This window comes from Engystomops pustulosus, chromosome 2, assembly GCF_040894005.1.
Source record: "Engystomops pustulosus chromosome 2, aEngPut4.maternal, whole genome shotgun sequence".
NCBI lineage: Eukaryota > Metazoa > Chordata > Amphibia > Anura > Leptodactylidae > Engystomops > Engystomops pustulosus.
Window position 1 is genome coordinate 255,271,215 of NC_092412.1, and position 19,982 is coordinate 255,291,196.

At 36.3% G+C, this 19,982-nt stretch overlaps 1 protein-coding gene across 3 annotated transcripts in view; it reads right to left on the reverse strand.

The window, feature by feature from the left end:
* Window positions 1-1,152: 1,152 nt before the first annotated feature.
* Window positions 1,153-19,982, reverse strand: part of TEX55 (testis expressed 55) — a 56,310-nt gene continuing 37,480 nt past the window's right edge. For all 3 annotated transcript variants that reach the window (XM_072133255.1, XM_072133257.1, XM_072133256.1), the window contains exon 6: window positions 1,153-1,412. In XM_072133255.1, coding sequence (XP_071989356.1) covers window positions 1,377-1,412 — 36 coding nt within the window. In that variant the 3' untranslated portion in view covers window positions 1,153-1,376. The remainder of the gene's footprint in view (window positions 1,413-19,982) is intronic.

Consider the following 19,982-nt stretch of genomic DNA (forward strand, 5'->3'; position numbering starts at 1 on the left):
TGTCTCTACTCTATTACACAGAAGCAGCAGCAGGATCATATAGGATATTATAGAGCAACACTGACCTGTTCTGATAGCAATAAAGCACCTGGGGTAGATAGAAACTTACTATTATCTCCAGCAGCCTCTGTCTGTGTCTCTACTCTATTACACAGAAGCAGCAGCAGGATCATATAGGATATTATAGAGCAACACTGACCTGTACTGATAGTAATAAAGCACCTGGGGTAGATAGAAACTTACTATTATCTCCAGCAGCCTCTGTCTGTGTCTCTTCTCTATTACACAGAAGCAGCAGCAGGATCATATAGGATATTATAGAGCAACATTGACCTGTACTGATAGTAATAAAGCACCTGGGGTAGATAGAAACTTACTATTATCTCCAGCAGCCTCTGTCTGTGTCTCTTCTCTATTACACAGAAGCAGCAGCAGGATCATATAGGATATTATAGAGCAACACTGACCTGTACTGATAGTAATAAAGCACCTGGGGTAGATTGAAACTTACTATTATCTCCAGCAGCCTCTGTCTGTGTCTCTCCTCTATTACACAAAAGCAGCAGCAGGATCATATAGGATATTATAAAGAATTACTTCCCTGTACTGATGGGGATAAAGCACTTGGGGTGAGATAGAAGCTTACATTTATCTCCAGCAGCCTCTGTCTGTGCCTGTGTCTCTCCTCTATCACTCAGCAGCATCTGCAGAATCATATAGGACATTAAAGAGAAGTACTCACCTGTACTGATGGGAAAAAAATCACTTGGGGTCAGATAGAAACGTCCTATTATCTCCATTAGCCTCTGTCTGTCCCTGTGTCTCTCATTTATCACTGACCTCCAGGTCACTTCTCCCCCTCCCCTCTCGATAGACTCTGTGTAATCAGTCAGTCTTGCCCTAGTAAGACGGATTCAGCAGATATTTCAGAGTTGTCAATTTTAGGAGCTACAAAATAATATCGTCTGTCACCGAATAGAAACATTCTAGTAGTCACTCAGAGATGGCAAAATGTAACAGTCTGGAACCAACATCAGAAGACTGTAACAAAGCCTCAGCTGTGAGAAGTTGTGCTCACAAACTTACAGCCCTGGAGTGTTGCCATTCACTGACTGCAAGAGGAGATCTTAAAAAAGATGAGAATTTGAAGGATAATGTGACAGCGTTGCAGAATGGTTTATTATACATTGAATTAAACCAGAAAAGCTTGTGATCGCCCCCTACAGCTGAAAGCAAGGTGGTCACATACTGGAAGGTAAGTAACAGCAGTGATTAGACAAGTCTCTCATCCGTCCAAATGTTACAGGTAAAGACAAGTCATCTGAATGACTGAACTGGAAGGATTTCTTCCCAGCAGGCTCCTCGGGGGCGGGGCTTTACTGATCCTTCTTACTGGTGATCATAGACTGGACCTGAGAAATAAACAGAGATGGAAGATAAATCGCTTAGACTCTGATGTAAATGCATCTGGTAACCACCCGGAGCTTTCATATGTGACACAGGATGCAAACCCGATACAAGGACATGAGCTGCACTTTTATCTGTATGCCAAAAGTGACAAGAAAATAAAGAGGAATTCCAATAATTGTTATATTGTACTAACCCTATCAAGATTCTGTGGAGGTGTGGCATCATCACCTTATGCTCCTCCCCTCTACCCTTCCATTGGAAAAACACTAAAAATCTGCTCTGCTCAGAGAGTCCCTTTAAAAATCTACACACTATAGATCATCTGTATTCTGGTTACACACCAGCTCAAGTATCTCCCTCCAGTAGAGACACCTCCCTGCCTAATCCAAAGATAATAACAGCAAATATCCGAGACGCAGAGAACAACCTGATACTTATCTGATAGGGCAGAAAATATACAATGTGCTACAGCAACACAAGAATATAAATACTATAATACTGCCCCCTATGTACAGGAATATAACTATTATAATACTGCCCCCTATGTACAAGAATATAACTACTATAATACTGCCCCCTATGTACAGGAATGTAACTACTATAATACTGCCCCCTATGTACAGGAATATAACTACTATAATACTGCCCCCTATGTACAAGAATATAACTACTATAATACTGCCCCTATGTACAAGAATATAACTACTATAATACTGCCCCCTATGTACAGGAATATAACTATTATAATACTGCCCCCTATGTACAGGAATATAACTACTATAATACTGCCACCTATGTACAGGAATATAACTACTATAATACTGCCCCCTATGTACAGGAATATAACTACTATAATACTGCCACCTATGTACAGGAATATAACTACTATAATACTGCCCCCTATGTACAAGAATATAACTACTATAATACTGCCCCCTATGTACAGGAATATAACTACTATAATACTGCCCCCTATGTACAGGAATATAACTACTATAATACTGCCCCCTATGTACAAGAATATAACTACTATAATACTGCCTCCTATGTACAGGAATATAACTACTATAATACTGCCCCCTATGTACAAGAATATAACTACTATAATACTGCCCCCTATGTACAGGAATATAACTACTATAATACTGCCCCCTATGTACAGGGATATAACTACTATAATACTTCCCCCTATGTACAAGAATATAACTACTATAATACTGCCCCCTATGTACAAGAATATAACTACTATAATACTGCCCCTATGTACAGGAATATAACTACTATAATACTGCCCCCTATGTACAAGAATATAACTACTATAATACTGCCCCTATGTACAAGAATATACCTACTATAGTACTGCCCCCTATGTACAGGAATATAAATACTATAATACTGCCCCCTATGTACAAGAATATAACTACTATAATACTGCCTCCTATGTACAGGAATATAACTACTATAATACTGCCCCCTATGTACAAGACTATAACTACTATAATACTGCCCCCCTATGTACAAGAATATAACTACTATAATACTGCCCCCTATGTACAGGAATATAACTACTATAATACTGCCCCCAATGTACAGGAATATAACAACTATAATACTACCCCCTATGTACAAGAATATAACTACTATAATACTGCCCCCTATGTACAAGAATATAACTACTATAATACTGCCCCCTATGTACAGGAATATAACTACTATAATACTGCCCCCTATGTACAAGAATATAACTACTATAATACTGCCTCTATGTACAGGAATATAACTACTATAATACTGCCCCCTATGTACAAGAATATAACTACTATAATACTGCCTCCTATGTACAGGAATATAACTACTATAATACTGCCCCCTATGTACAAGAATATAACTACTATAATACTGCCCCCTATGTACAAGAATATAACTACTATAATACTGCCCCCTATGTACAAGAATATAACTACTATAATACTGCCCCCTATGTACAAGAATATAACTACTATAATACTGCCCCCTATGTACAGGAATATAACTACTATAACACTGCCCCCTATGTACAGGAATATAACTACTATAATACTGCCTCCTATGTACAGGAATATAACTACTATAATACTGCCCTCTATGTACAAGAATATAACTACTATAATACTGCCCTCTATGTACAGGAATATAACTACTATACTACTGCCCCCTATGTACAGGAATATAACTACTATAATACTGCCCCCTATGTACAAGAATATAACTACTATAATACTGCCTCCTATGTACAGGAATATAACTACTATAATACTGCCCCCTATGTACAAGAATATAACTACTATAATACTGCCTCCTATGTACAGGAATATAACTACTATAATACTGCCCCCTATGTACAAGAATATAACTACTATAATACTGCCCCCTATGTACAAGAATATAACTACTATAATACTGCCCCCTATGTACAAGAATATAACTACTATAATACTGCCCCCTATGTAAAGGAATATAAATACTATAATACTGCCCCCTATGTACAGGAATATAACTACTATAATACTGCCTCCTATGTACAGGAATATAACTACTATAATACTGCCCCCTATGTACAAGAATATAACTACTATAATACTGCCCCCTATGTAAAGAATATAACTACTATAATACTGCCCCCTATGTACAAGAATATAACTACTATAATACTGCCCCTATGTACAGGAATATAACTACTATAATACTGCCCCCTATGTACAGGAATATAACTACTATAATACTGCCCCCCTATGTACAAGAATATAACTACTATAATACTGCCCCCCTATGTACAAGAATATAACTACTATAATACTGCCCTGTATGTACAGGAATATAACTACTATAATACTGCCCCCTATGTACAAGAATATAACTATTATAATACTGCCCCCTATGTACAAGAATATAACTACTATAATACGTCCCCCTATGTACAGGAATATTACTACTATAATACTGCCCCCTATGTACAAGAATATAACTACTATAATACTGCCTCCTATGTACAGGAATATAACTACTATAATACTGCCCTTTGTACAAGAATATAACTACTATAATACTGCCCCCTATGTACAGGAATATAACTACTATAATACTGCCCCCTATGTACAGGAATATAACTACTATAATACTGCCCCCTATGTACAGGAATATAACTACTATAATACTGCCTCCTATGTACAGGAATATAACTACTATAATACTACCCCCTATGTACAAGAATATAACTACTATAATACTGCCCTCTATGTACAGGAATATAACTACTATAATACTGCCCCTATGTACAAGAATATAACTACTATAATACTGCCCCCTATGTACAGAAATATAACTACTATAATACTGCCTCCTATGTACAGGAATATAACTACTATAATACTGCCCCCTATGTACAAGAATATAACTACTATAATACTGCCCCCTATGTACAGGAATATAACTACTATAATACTGCCCCCTATGTACAAGAATATAACTACTATAATACTTCCCCTATGTACAGGAATATAACTACTATAATACTGCCCCTATGTACAGGAATATAACTACTATAATACTGCCCCTATGTACAGGAATATAACTACTATAATACTGCCCCCTATGTACAGGAATATAACTACTATAATACTGCCCCCTATGTACAAGAATATAACTACTATAATACTGCCTCCTATGTACAGGAATATAACTACTATAATACTGCCCTTTGTACAAGAATATAACTACTATAATACTGCCCCCTATGTACAGGAATATAACTACTATAATACTGCCCCCTATGTACAGGAATATAACTACTATAATACTGCCCCCTATGTACAGGAATATAACTACTATAATACTGCCTCCTATGTACAGGAATATAACTACTATAATACTACCCCCTATGTACAAGAATATAACTACTATAATACTGCCCTCTATGTACAGGAATATAACTACTATAATACTGCCCCTATGTACAAGAATATAACTACTATAATACTGCCCCCTATGTACAGAAATATAACTACTATAATACTGCCTCCTATGTACAGGAATATAACTACTATAATACTGCCCCCTATGTACAAGAATATAACTACTATAATACTGCCCCCTATGTACAGGAATATAACTACTATAATACTGCCCCCTATGTACAAGAATATAACTACTATAACACTTCCCCTATGTACAGGAATATAACTACTGTAATACTGCCCCTATGTACAGGAATATAACTACTATAATACTGCCCCCTATGTACAAGAATATAACTACTATAATACTGCCCCCTATGTACAGGAATATAACTACTATAATACTGCCCCCTATGTACAGGGATATAACTACTATAATACTTCCCCCTATGTACAAGAATATAACTACTATAACACTTCCCCTATGTACAGGAATATAACTACTGTAATACTGCCCCTATGTACAGGAATATAACTACTATAATACTGCCCCCTATGTACAAGAATATAACTACTATAATACTGCCTCCTATGTACAGGAATATAACTACTATAATACTACCCCCTATGTACAAGAATATAACTACTATAATACTGCCCTCTATGTACAGGAATATAACTACTATAATACTGCCCCTATGTACAAGAATATAACTACTATAATACTGCCCCCTATGTACAGAAATATAACTACTATAATACTGCCTCCTATGTACAGGAATATAACTACTATAATACTGCCCCCTATGTACAAGAATATAACTACTATAATACTGCCCCCTATGTACAGGAATATAACTACTATAATACTGCCCCCTATGTACAAGAATATAACTACTTTAACACTTCCCCTATGTACAGGAATATAACTACTGTAATACTGCCCCTATGTACAGGAATATAACTACTATAATACTGCCTCCTATGTACAAGAATATAACTACTATAATACTGCCCCCTATGTACAGGAATATAACTACTATAATACTGCCCCCTATGTACAGGGATATAACTACTATAATACTTCCCCCTATGTACAAGAATATAACTACTATAATACTGCCCCCTATGTACAAGAATATAACTACTATAATACTGCCCCTATGTACAAGAATATACCTACTATAGTACTGCCCCCTATGCACAGGAATATAACTACTATAATACTGCCCCCTATGTACAAGAATATAACTACTATAATACTGCCTCCTATGTACAGGAATATAACTACTATAATACTGCCCCCTATGTACAAGACTATAACTACTATAATACTGCCCCCCTATGTACAAGAATATAACTACTATAATACTGCCCCCTATGTACAGGAATATAACTACTATAATACTGCCCCCTATGTACAAGAATATAACAACTATAATACTACCCCCTATGTACAAGAATATAACTACTATAATACTGCCCCCTATGTACAAGAATATAACTACTATAATACTGCCCCCTATGTACAGGAATATAACTACTATAATACTGCCCCCTATGTACAAGAATATAACTACTATAATACTGCCTCTATGTACAGGAATATAACTACTATAATACTGCCCCCTATGTACAAGAATATAACTACTATAATACTGCCTCCTATGTACAGGAATATAACTACTATAATACTGCCCCCTATGTACAAGAATATAACTACTATAATACTGCCCCCTATGTACAAGAATATAACTACTATAATACTGCCCCCTATGTACACGAATATAACTACTATAATACTGCCCCCTATGTACAGGAATATAACTGCTATAATACTGATCCCTATGTACAGGAATATAACTACTATAATACTGCCCCCTATGTACAGGAATATAACTACTATAATACTGCCTCCTATGTACAGGAATATAACTACTATAATACTGCCCCCTATGTACAAGAATATAACTACTATAATACTGCCTCCTATGTACAGGAATATAACTACTATAATACTGCCCCCTATGTACAAGAATATAACTACTATAATACTGCCTCCTATGTACAGGAATATAACTACTATAATACTGCCCCCTATGTACAGGAATATAACTACTATAATACTGCCCCCTATGTACAGGAATATAACTACTATAATACTGCCTCCTATGTACAGGAATATAACTACTATAATACTGCCCCCTATGTACAAGAATATAACTACTATAATACTGCCCTCTATGTACAGGAATATAACTACTATAATACTGCCCCTATGTACAAGAATATAACTACTATAATACTGCCCCCTATGTACAGAAATATAACTACTATAATACTGCCTCCTATGTACAGGAATATAACTACTATAATACTGCCCCCTATGTACAGGAATATAACTACTATAATACTGCCCCCTATGTACAAGAATATAACTACTATAATACTGCGCCCTATGTACAGGAATATAACTTCTATAATACTGCCCCTATGTACAAGAATATAACTACTATAATACTGCCCCCTATGTACAAGAATATAACTGCTATAATACTGCCCCCTATGTACAGGAATATAACTTCTATAATACTGCCCCCTATGTACAAGAGTATAACTACTATAATACTGCCACCTATGTACAAGAATATAACTACTATAATACTGCCCCCTATGTACAGGAATATAACTACTATAATACTGCCCCTATGTACAAGAATATAACTACTATAATACTGCCCCCTATGTACAGGAATATAACTACTATAATACTGCCCCCTATGTACAAGAATATAACTACTATAATACTGCCCCCTATGTACAAGAATATAACTACTATAATACTGCCCCCTATGTACAAGAATATAACTACTATAATACTGCCCCCTATGTACAAGAATATAACTACTATAATACTGCCCCCTATGTATAGGAATATAACTACTATAATACTGCCCCCTATGTACAGGAATATACCTACTATAATACTGCCCCCTATGCACAAGAATATAACTACTATAATACTGCCCCCTATGTACAAGAATATAACTACTATAATACTGCCCCCTATGTACAAGAATATAACTACTATAATACTGCCCCCTATGTACAGGAATATAACTACTATAATACTGCCCCCTATGTACAAGAATATAACTACTATAATACTGCCCCCTATGTACAAGAATATAACTACTATAATACTGCCCCCTATGTACAAGAATATAACTACTATAATACTGCCCCCTATGTACAAGAATATAACTACTATAATACTGCCCCCTATGTACAAGAATATAACTACTATAATACTGCCCCCGATGTACAAGAATATAACTACTATAATACTGCCCCCTATGTACAGGAATATAACTACTATAATACTGCCCCCTATGTACAGGAATATAACTACTATAATACTGCCCCCTATGTACAAGAATATAACTACTATAATACTGCCCCCTATGTACAAGAATATAACTACTATAATACTGCCCCCTATGTACAAGAATATAACTACTATAATACTGCCCCCTATGTACAAGAATATAACTACTATAATACTGCCCCTTGTGTACAGGAATATAACTACTATAATACTGCCCCCTATGTACAGGAATATAACTACTATAATACTGCCCCCTATGTACAAGAATATAACTACCATAATTCTGCCTCCTATGTACAGGAATATAACTACTATAATACTGCTCCCTATGTACAGGAATATAACTACCATAATTCTGCCTCCTATGTACAGGAATATAACTACTATAATACTGCTCCCTATGTACAGGAATATAACTACTATAATACTGCCCCCTATGTACAAGAATATAACTACTATAATACTGCCCCCTATGTACAAGAATATAACTACTATAATACTGCCCCCTATGTACAGGAATATAACTACTATAATACTGCCCCCTATGTACAAGAATATAACTACTATAATACTGCCCCCTATGTACAGGAATATAACTACTATAATACTGCCCCTATGTACAAGAATATAACTACTATAATATTGCCCCCTATGTACAGGAATATAACTACTATAATACTGCCTCTATGTACAAGAATATAACTACTATAATACTGCCCCCTATGTATAGGAATATAACTACTATAATACTGCCCCTATGTACAAGAATATAACTACTATAATATTGCCCCCTATGTACAGGAATATAACTACTATAATACTGCCCCCTATGTACAGGAATATAACTACTATAATACTGCCTCCTATGTACAAGAATATAACTTCTATAATACCGCCCCCTATGTACAAGAATATAACTACTATAACACTGCCACTATGTACAAGAATATAACTACTATAATACTGCCCCCTATGTACAGGAATATAACTACTATAATACTGCCCCCTATGTACAAGAATATAACTACTATAATACTGCCCCCTATGTACAAGAATATAACTACTATAATACTGCCCCCTATGTACAGGAATATAACTACTATAATACTGCCCCCTATGTACAAGAATATAACTACTATAATACTGCCCCCTATATACAAGAATATAACTACTATAATACCGCCCCCTATGTACAGGAATATAACTACTATAATACTGCCCCCTATGTACAGAAATATAACTACTATAATACTGCCCCCTATGTACAAGAATATAACTACTATAATACTACCCCTATGTACAGGAATATAACTACTACAATACTGCCTCCTATGTACAAGAATATAACTACTATAATACTGCCCCCTATGTACAAGAATATAACTACTATAATACTGCCTCCGATGTACAAGAATATAACTACTATAATACTGCCCCCTATGTACAGGAATATAACTGCTATAATACTGATCCCTATGTCCAAAAATATAACTACTATAATACTTCCCCCTATGTACAGGAATATAACTACTATAATACTGCCCCCTATATACAAGAATATAACTACTATAATACTGCCCCCTATGTACAGGAATATAACTACTATAATACTGCCCCCTATGTACAGGAATATAACTACTATAATACTGCCCCCTATGTACAGGAATATAACTACTATAATACTGCCCCCTATGTACAAGAATATAACTACTATAATACTGCCCCCTATGTACAGGAATATAACTACTATAATACTCTCCCCTATGTACAAGAATATAACTACTATAATTCTGCCTCCTATGTACAGGAATATAACTACTATAATACTGCCCCCTATGTACAGGAATATAACTACTATAATACTGCCCCCTATGTACAAGAATATAACTACTATAATACTGCCCCCTATGTACAAGAATATAACTACTATAATACTGCCCCCTATGTACAGGAATATAACTACTATAATACTGCCCCTATGTACAAGAATATAACTACTATAATATTGCCCCCTATGTACAGGAATATAACTACTATAATACTGCCCCTATGTACAAGAATATAACTACTATAATACTACCCCCTATGTACAGGAATATAACTACTATAATACTGCCCCCTATGTACAGGAATATAACTACTATAATACTGTCCCCTATGTACAGGAATATAACTACTATAATACTGCCTCCTATGTACAAGAATATAACTACTATAATACTGCCCCCTATGTACAAGAATATAACTACTATAATACTGCCTCCGATGTACAAGAATATAACTACTATAATACTGATCCCTATGTACAAAAATATAACTACTATAATACTGCCCCCTATGTACAGGAATATAACTACTATAATACTGCCCCCTATGTACAAGAATATAACTCCTATAATACTGCCCCCTATGTACAGGAATATAACTACTATAATACTGCCCCCTATGTACAGGAATATAACTACTATAATACTGCCCCCTATGTACAGGAATATAACTACTATAATACTGCCCCCTATGTACAAGAATATCACTACTATAATACTGCCCCCTATGTACAGGAATATAACTACTATAAAACTGCCCCCTGTGTACAAGAATATAACTACTATAATACTGCCCCCTATGTACAAGAATATAACTACTATAATACTGCCCCCTATGTACAAGAATATAACTACTATAATACTGCCCCTATGTACAGGAATATAACTACTATAATACTGCTTCCTATGTACAAGAATATAACTACTATAATACTGCCCCCTATGTACAAGAATTTAACTACTATAATACTGCCCCCTATGTACAAGAATATAACTACTATAATACTGCCCCCTATGTACAAGAATATAACTTCTATAATACTGCCCCTTATGTACAGGAATATAACTACTATAATACTGCCCCCTATGTACCGGACTATAACTACTATAATACTGCCCCCTATGTACCGGACTATAACTACTATAATAATGCCCCTATGTACAAGAATATAACTTCTATAATACTGCCCCTTAAGTACAGGAATATAACTACTATAATACTGCCCCCTATGTACCGGAATATAACTACTATAACACTGCCCCCTATGTACAGGAATATAACTACTATAATACTGCCCCTATGTACAAGAATATAACTACCATAATACTGTGTCTATGTATATAATAACTATGTATCCAGCACATTATAGCAGTATATCACTCTTGCACTGTTGTGTAGCATAGTCCCCGTGGTTCTCCTCCATAATCTCAGCGTTTTCTTTGTGTAATCACGGATCTCCCTGCAGTTTATTTCCAGGCAGAGTCTTAGTGAAGAAGGAAAAGTCAATATTAGCGGCAGCAGTGAGAGGAAATATTAACACCCCGATATAAGCACTTAGTGGCGGTGCTCTGGTCGGGAGACGCGGCTGCGATAACTGTTATTGATTGCTGTGTTAATCTCCGGGTTGTGCTGCCGGCAGTAATGAGAGGCTGGTTATAACTGCTGCACCGCGCACCTCTAATGCAAATATCAGGAGAGCAGAATAAATAAAACTACAAAACATACAACTCTGATTGTTCCCACCGCTAAATGACCTCGATATATAGTCACAAAGACATCACTGCTAAATACAGAGTACACAATATATACACAGGGTTATGCACCGCCAAACACTACAGACGTACAAACCGCTATACAGTGTGTTCCCAGAATGTAAGAAAATGAGAGGAAAAGAAGTAAAAATAAAATAGGATATAATAAGCACAATATTGCTCAACCCCTATATGTATTCTACAAAGGAGGCAGTATTATAGTAGTTATATTCCTGTACATAGGGAGCAGTATTATAGTAGTTATATTCCTGTACATAGGGAGCAGTATTATAGTAGTTATATTCCTGTACATAGGGGCAGTATTATAGTAGGTATATTCTTGTACATAGGGAGCAGTATTATAGTAGTTATATTCTTGTACATAGGGGGCAGTATTATAGTAGTTATATTCCAGTACATAGTGGGCAGTATTATAGTAGTTATATTCCTGTACATAGGGGGCAGTATTATAGTAGTTATATTCTTGTACATAGGGGGCAGTATTATAGTAGTTATATTCCTGTACATAGGGGGTAGTATTATAGTAGTTATATTCCTGTACATAGGGAGCAGTATTATAGTAGTTATATTCTTGTACATAGGGGGCAGTATTATAGTAGTTATATTCCTGTACATAGCAGGCAGTATTATAGTAGCTATATTCTTGTACATAGGGGCAGTATTATAGTAGTTATATTCTTGTACATAGGGGGCAGTATTATAGTAGTTATATTCCTGTACATAGGGGGCAGTATTATAGTAGTTATATCCCTGTACATAGGGGGCAGTATTATAGTAGTTATATTCTTGTACACAGGGGCAGTATTATAGTAGTTATATTCTTGTACATAGAGGGCAGTATTATAGTAGTTATATTCCTGTACATAGGGGGCAGTAGTATAGTAGTTATATTCCTGTACATAGAGGGCAGTATTATAGTAGTTATATTCTTGTACATAGAGGGCAGTATTATAGTAGTTATATTCTTGTACATAGGGGGCAGTATTATAGTAGTTATATTCTTGCACATAGGGGGCAGTATTATAGTAGTTATATTCTTGTACATAGGGGGCAGTATTATATTAGTTATATTCCTGTACATAGGGGGCAGTATTATAGTAGTTATATTCTTGTACATATGGGGCAGTATTATAGTAGTTATATTCTTGTACATAGGGGGCAGTATTATAGTAGTTATATTCTTGTACATAGGGGGCAGTATAATAGTAGTTATATTCTTGTACATAGGGGGCAGTATTATAGTAGTTATATTCCTGTACATAGGGGGCAGTATTATAGTAGTTATATTCTTGTACATAGGGAGCAGTATTATAGTAGTTATATTCCTGTATATAGGGGGCAGTATTATAGTAGGTATATTCTTGTACATAGGAGGCAGTATTATAGTAGTTATATTCTTGTACATAGGGAGCAGTATTATAGTAGTTATATTCTTGTACATAGGGGGCAGTATTATAGTAGTAATATTCCTGTACATAGGGGGCAGTATTATAGTAGTTATATTCTTGTACATAGGCGGCAGTATTATAGTAGTTATATTCTTGTACATAGCGGGCAGTATTATAGTAGTTATATTCCTGTACATAGGGGGCAGTATTATAGTAGTTATATTCTTGTACATAGGGGCAGTATTATAGTAGTTACAGTCTTGTACATAGGGGGCAGTATTATAGTAGCTATATCCTTGTACATAGGGGGCAGTATTATAGTAGTTATATTCTTGTACATAGGGGGCAGTATTATAGTAGTTATATTCCTGTACATAGGGGGCAGTATTATAGTAGTTTTATTCTTGTACATAGGGGCAGTATTATAGTAGTTATATTCCTGTACATAGGGGGCAGTATTATAGTAGTTATATTCTTGTACATAGGGGGCAGTATTATAGTAGTTATATTCTTGTACATAGGGGGCAGTATTATAGTAGTTATATTCCTGTACATAGGGGGCAGTATTATAGTAGTTATATTCTTGTACATAGGGGGCAGTATTATAGTAGTTATATTCTTGTACATAGGGGGCAGTATTATAGTAGTTATATTCTTGTACATAGGGGGCAGTATTATAATAGTTATATTCTTGTACATAGGGGGCAGTATTATAGTAGTTATATTCTTGTACATAGGGGGCAGTATTATAGTAGTTATATTCTTGTACATAGGGGGCAGTATTATAGTAGTTATATTCCTGTACATAGGGGGCAGTATTATAGTAGTTATATTCTTGTACATAGGGGGCAGTATTATAGTAGTTATATTCTTGTACATAGGGGGCAGTATTATAGTAGTTATATTCTTGTACATAGGGGGCAGTATTATAATAGTTATATTCTTGTACATAGGGGGCAGTATTATAGTAGTTATATTCTTGTACATAGGGGGCAGTATTATAGTAGTTATATTCTTGTACATAGGGGGTAGTATTATAGTAGTTATATTCTTGTACATAGGGGGCAGTATTATAGTAGTTATATTCTTGTACATAGGGGGCAGTATTATAGTAGTTATATTCCTGTACATAGGGGGCAGTATTATAGTAGTTATATTCTTGTACATAGGAGGCAGTATTATAGTAGTTATATTCTTGTACATAGGGGGCAGTATTATAGTAGTTATATTCCTGTACATAGGGGGCAGTATTATAGTAGCTATATTCCTGTACATAGGGGGCATTATTATAGTAGTTATATTCCTGTACATAGGGGGGCAGTATTATAGTAGTTATATTCTTGTACACAGGGGGCAGTATTATAGTAGTTATATTCCTGTACATAGGGGGCAGTATTATAGTAGTTATATTCCTGTACATAGGGGGCAGTATTATAGTAGTTATATTCCTGTACATAGGGGGCAGTATTATAGTAGTTATATTCTTGTACATAGGGGGCAGTATTATAGTAGTTATATTCTTGTACATAGGGGGCAGAATTATAGTAGTTATATTCTTGTACATAGGGGGCAGTATTATAGTAGTTATATTCCTGTACATAGGGAGCAGTATTATAGTAGTTATATTCCTGTACATAGGGGGCAGTATTATAGTAGTTATATTCCTGTACATAGGGGGCAGTATTATAGTAGTTATATTCTTGTACATAGGGGGCAGTATTATAGTAGTTATAGTCTTGTACATAGGGGGCAGTATTATAGTAGTTATATTCTTGTACATAGGGGGCAGTATTATAGTAGTTATATTCTTGTACATAGGGGGCAGTATTATAGTAGTTATAGTCTTGTACATAGGGGGCAGTATTATAGTAGTTATATTCTTGTACATAGGGGGCAGTATTATAGTAGTTATATTCTTGTACATAGGGGGCAGTATTATAGTAGTTATAGTCTTGTACATAGGGGGCAGTATTATAGTAGTTATATTCCTGTACATAGGAGGCAGTATTATAGTAGTTATATTCTTGTACATAGGGGGCAGTATTATAGTAGTTATATTCTTGTACATAGGGGGCAGTATTATAGTAGTTATATTCTTGTACATAGGGGGCAGTATTATAGTAGTTATATTCTTGTACATAGGGGGCAGTATTATAGTAGTTATATTCCTGTACATAGGAGGCAGTATTATAGTAGTTATATTCTTGTACATAGAGGGCAGTATTATAGTAGTTATATTCCTGTACATAGGGGGCAGTATTATAGTAGTTATATTCCTGTACATAGGGGGCAGTATTATAGTAGTTATATTCTTGTACATAGGGGGCAGTATTATAGTAGTTATATTCCTGTACATAGGGGGCAGTATTATAGTAGTTATATTCCTGTACATAGGAGGCAGTATTATAGTAGTTATATTCTTGTACATAGGGGCAGTATTGTAGTAGTTATATTCTTGTACATAGGGGGCAGTATTATAGTAGTTATATTCTTGTACATAGGAGCAGTATTATAGTAGTTATATTCCTGTACATAGGGGGCAGTATTATAGTTGGTATATTCTTGTACATAGGATGCAGTATTATAGTAGTTATATTCCTGTACATAGGAGGCAGTATTATAGTAGTTATATTCTTGTACATAGGGGCAGTATTGTAGTAGTTATATTCTTCTACATAGGGGGCAGTATCAGGGCCGGTTCTAGACAAAGTGGGGCCCTGGGCAAAACTAAAAGTGGGGCCCCAAAATAAAACTATTTTATGACCAGTCACAGTCAGTAAGAGGCTCCTTTAGTATGGTAAAACAAACTGTAATATGGGAGAATTTTATAGGAGATAGATAAATGATAGGGAGGCATGGTGGCTCAGTGATTAGCACTACAGCCTTGCAGCGCTGGTCAACATCTGCGGAGATTTTGTATGTTCTCTCTGTGTCTGCGTGGGTTTCCTCCGGGTCCTCCGGTTTCCTCCCACACTCCAAGAAATGACTGGTAGGTTGATTAGACTGTGAGGCCCATTGGGGAGAGGGACTGATATTTTCTGAAAGCAGACACTTGCCCCATTTTCAAAATTGCATCAAAGATTTTATAGACATAGGCGCCTTCATGCAATTTTGATTCAAAATGAAACATTTTATTAAAAATACTTAAAATTTGACTTTGATGGCAAAAAATTTGATCCAAACATAAAATATTTACCTTCACATCTCCTAAATGTAATACATGGACATGTGTAGAGTCACAAATGTCCCAAATTGATATGTTCACATAAATAAATCCACATAATATCACTAACACTGTAATAACTAGATATCTGCTTTTCAGCTAGACATTTTTAGACAGTCACAACCTGCAAAATATATCAATAAAACAGAATAAAAAGTAAAGGAGCCATAAAACCTATAGAATTTTGAAAGCAGACAACCAGGCGATGCATTTGGCAATTAACATTTAAAATTTCCTCTAAAATATGTACAAATCCAGATACTTATATAAAGAAAATCTACTTTCCTAAAACAGTAAGATGTGAGGAGATGATACAGACCCCACATGTGGATATTCACCAAAATATGCAGCAAAGGGAACTGCAGAAAATTCACACAGATCTATCATTGTCTGTTCCTTACACAATGGTCACCCAAATAAATAACTATATATCCATAAACCGAGCTAATGAGATAATAAGTCACGTTTAGATGTCGCCATTGTATTATCCGCACAATAACAGAACCCTCCGCGCTTCATAAGAATGAGAGTGAGAACGTCATAACATTGGGGTAAATAATGGAGGATGGTGGGAAATAAAAACTTTGGGCCACATTTATCACTTTTGTGCGCCTAAGTGTAGTAGTTGCGCCTAAATTCGGGCGCACTGTTTTGCCAGAATTATCACAAGCTACAACCATCTGTGATAAGTATATTTTCTGCCTCTTATTAATCACTTTACTTTAACACAGTTTAGGCGCAGTTTAGGCGCAGTGTTAGATTCGGGCACTTACATGTCATCCTGCTACAAGCTCCTCTCTGCTTCTCCCACAGCCCAGAATGACGATAACACTCACAGCAGCACCCAGGTGTCTGACACCCAGCACCCAGTGACCTCCTCAGCAGCACCCAGGTGTGTGACACCCTGCACCCAGTGACCTCCTCAGCAGCACCCAGGTGTGTGACACCCAGCACCCAGTGACCTCCTCAGCAGTGGCTTCTCCTGGAGGGGATCCCCCAGTGCTGGTCTCCTGCTGCACCCCTGTAATTCTGCACAGTATCCCCCTCAGACACACTGGTGATACTGTGCAGAATTACATGGGGGACACTTGTCTGTAGTATCTGCAACATTCTGCAAACTTCTGCAAAGTTCTCTTGCTCTTGCTGTGAGCTCAGCGTTTTGCAGAATGTTTTGTAAATGGAAGGTGATGAACTGTAAATAGAGTCTGCAGCTCCTGTCTGTAATGTATCTAATGTATCTATTATATGTTCCAGTGTCTGGCTGAGCATCTCATGTATCTATTATATGTACCAGTGTCTGGCTGAGCATCTCATGTATCTATTATATGTTCCAGTGGCCGGCTGTAGTGTATGTAATGTATCTATTATATGTTCTAGTGTCTGCAATGTATCTAATGTATCTATTATCTGTTCCAGTGTCTGGCTGAGCTTTGCTGCTAGAAATGAGCTCTTCTGCACAGGGGCTCAGTGCTTTCTTCTCAGATAACGCCACCTTCGGGCTGGAGTGTTTTTGCGCCCGTTTTTGCGCCTAAATGAACACGTTGCAAGTGATGAATATCATTAGGCGCAGCAAAACATCTGGATTGGTAAGATAGATGAGGGAAAGCTGGTTATTTGTGCTGCGCGGCTAGTTTGGCGTTTAATCGCAAAAATGGTGCGCCTGAATGAAAAGGCGCAAAAACAACAGAAAAAACGAGTGATACATGTGGCCCTTTACCCCAGAACATGTGTGTGTTTTTGGCGTTACATATAACTTTATGGACATGTTCTGGTCGTGGTGTAGTCACATTAGGCGAAGAGGATCGAATGTTCATCGTATCAGTCAATTTTCCCAACAAAAAAAAACTATCACAAAATAAAAGGGAATAGGAGAGAAAGGGCCACATTTATCACTTTTGTGCGCCTAAGTGTAGTAGTTGCGCCTAAATTCTGGTGCACTGTTTTGCCAGAATTATCACAAGCTACAACCATCTGTGATAAGTATATTTTCTGCCTCTTATTAATCACTTTACTGTAACACAGTTTGGGCGCAATGTTAGATTCAGGCACTTACATGTGATCCTGCTACAAGCTCCTCTCTGCTTCTCCCACAGCCCAGAATGAAGATAACACTCACAGCAGCACCCAGGTGTGTGACACCCTGCACCCAGTGACCTCCTCAGCAGCACCCAGGTGTGTGACACCCAGCACCCAGTCACCTCCTCAGCAGGGGCTTCTCCTGGAGGGGATCCCCCAGTGCTGGTCTCCTGCTGCACCCCTGTAATTCTGCACAGTATCCCCCTCAGACACACTGGCGATACTGTGCAGAATTACATGGGGGACACTTGTCTGTAGTATCTGCAACATTCTGCAAACTTCTCTTCTCTCTTGCTTTGAGCTCAGGATTCTGCAGAATATTTTGTAAATAGAAGGTGATGAACTGTAAATAGAGTCTGCAGCTCCTGTCTGTAATGTATCTAATGTATCTATTATATGTACTAGTGTCTGCAATGTATCTAATGTATCTATTATATGTTCTAGTGTCTGCAGAGTATCTCATGTATCTATTATATGTTCTAGTGTCTGCAGAGTATCTCATGTATCTATTATATGTTCTAGTGTCTGCAGAGTATCTCATGTATCTATTATATGTTCTAGTATCTGCAGAGTATCTCATGTATCTATTATATGTTCTAGTGTCTGCAGAGTATCTCATGTATCTATTATATGTTCTAGTATCTGCAGAGTATCTCATGTATCTATTATATGTTCTAGTGTCTGCAGTGTATCTCATGTATCTATTATATGTTCTAGTATCTGCAGAGTATCTCATGTATCTATTATATGTTCTAGTGTCTGCAGTGTATCTAATGTATCTATTATATGTTCTAGTATCTGCAGAGTATCTCATGTATCTATTATATGTTCTAGTGTCTGCAGTGTATCTCATGTATCTATTATATGTTCTAGTATCTGCAGAGTATCTCATGTATCTATTATATGTTCTAGTGTCTGCAGTGTATCTCATGTATCTATTATATGTTCTAGTATCTGCAGAGTATC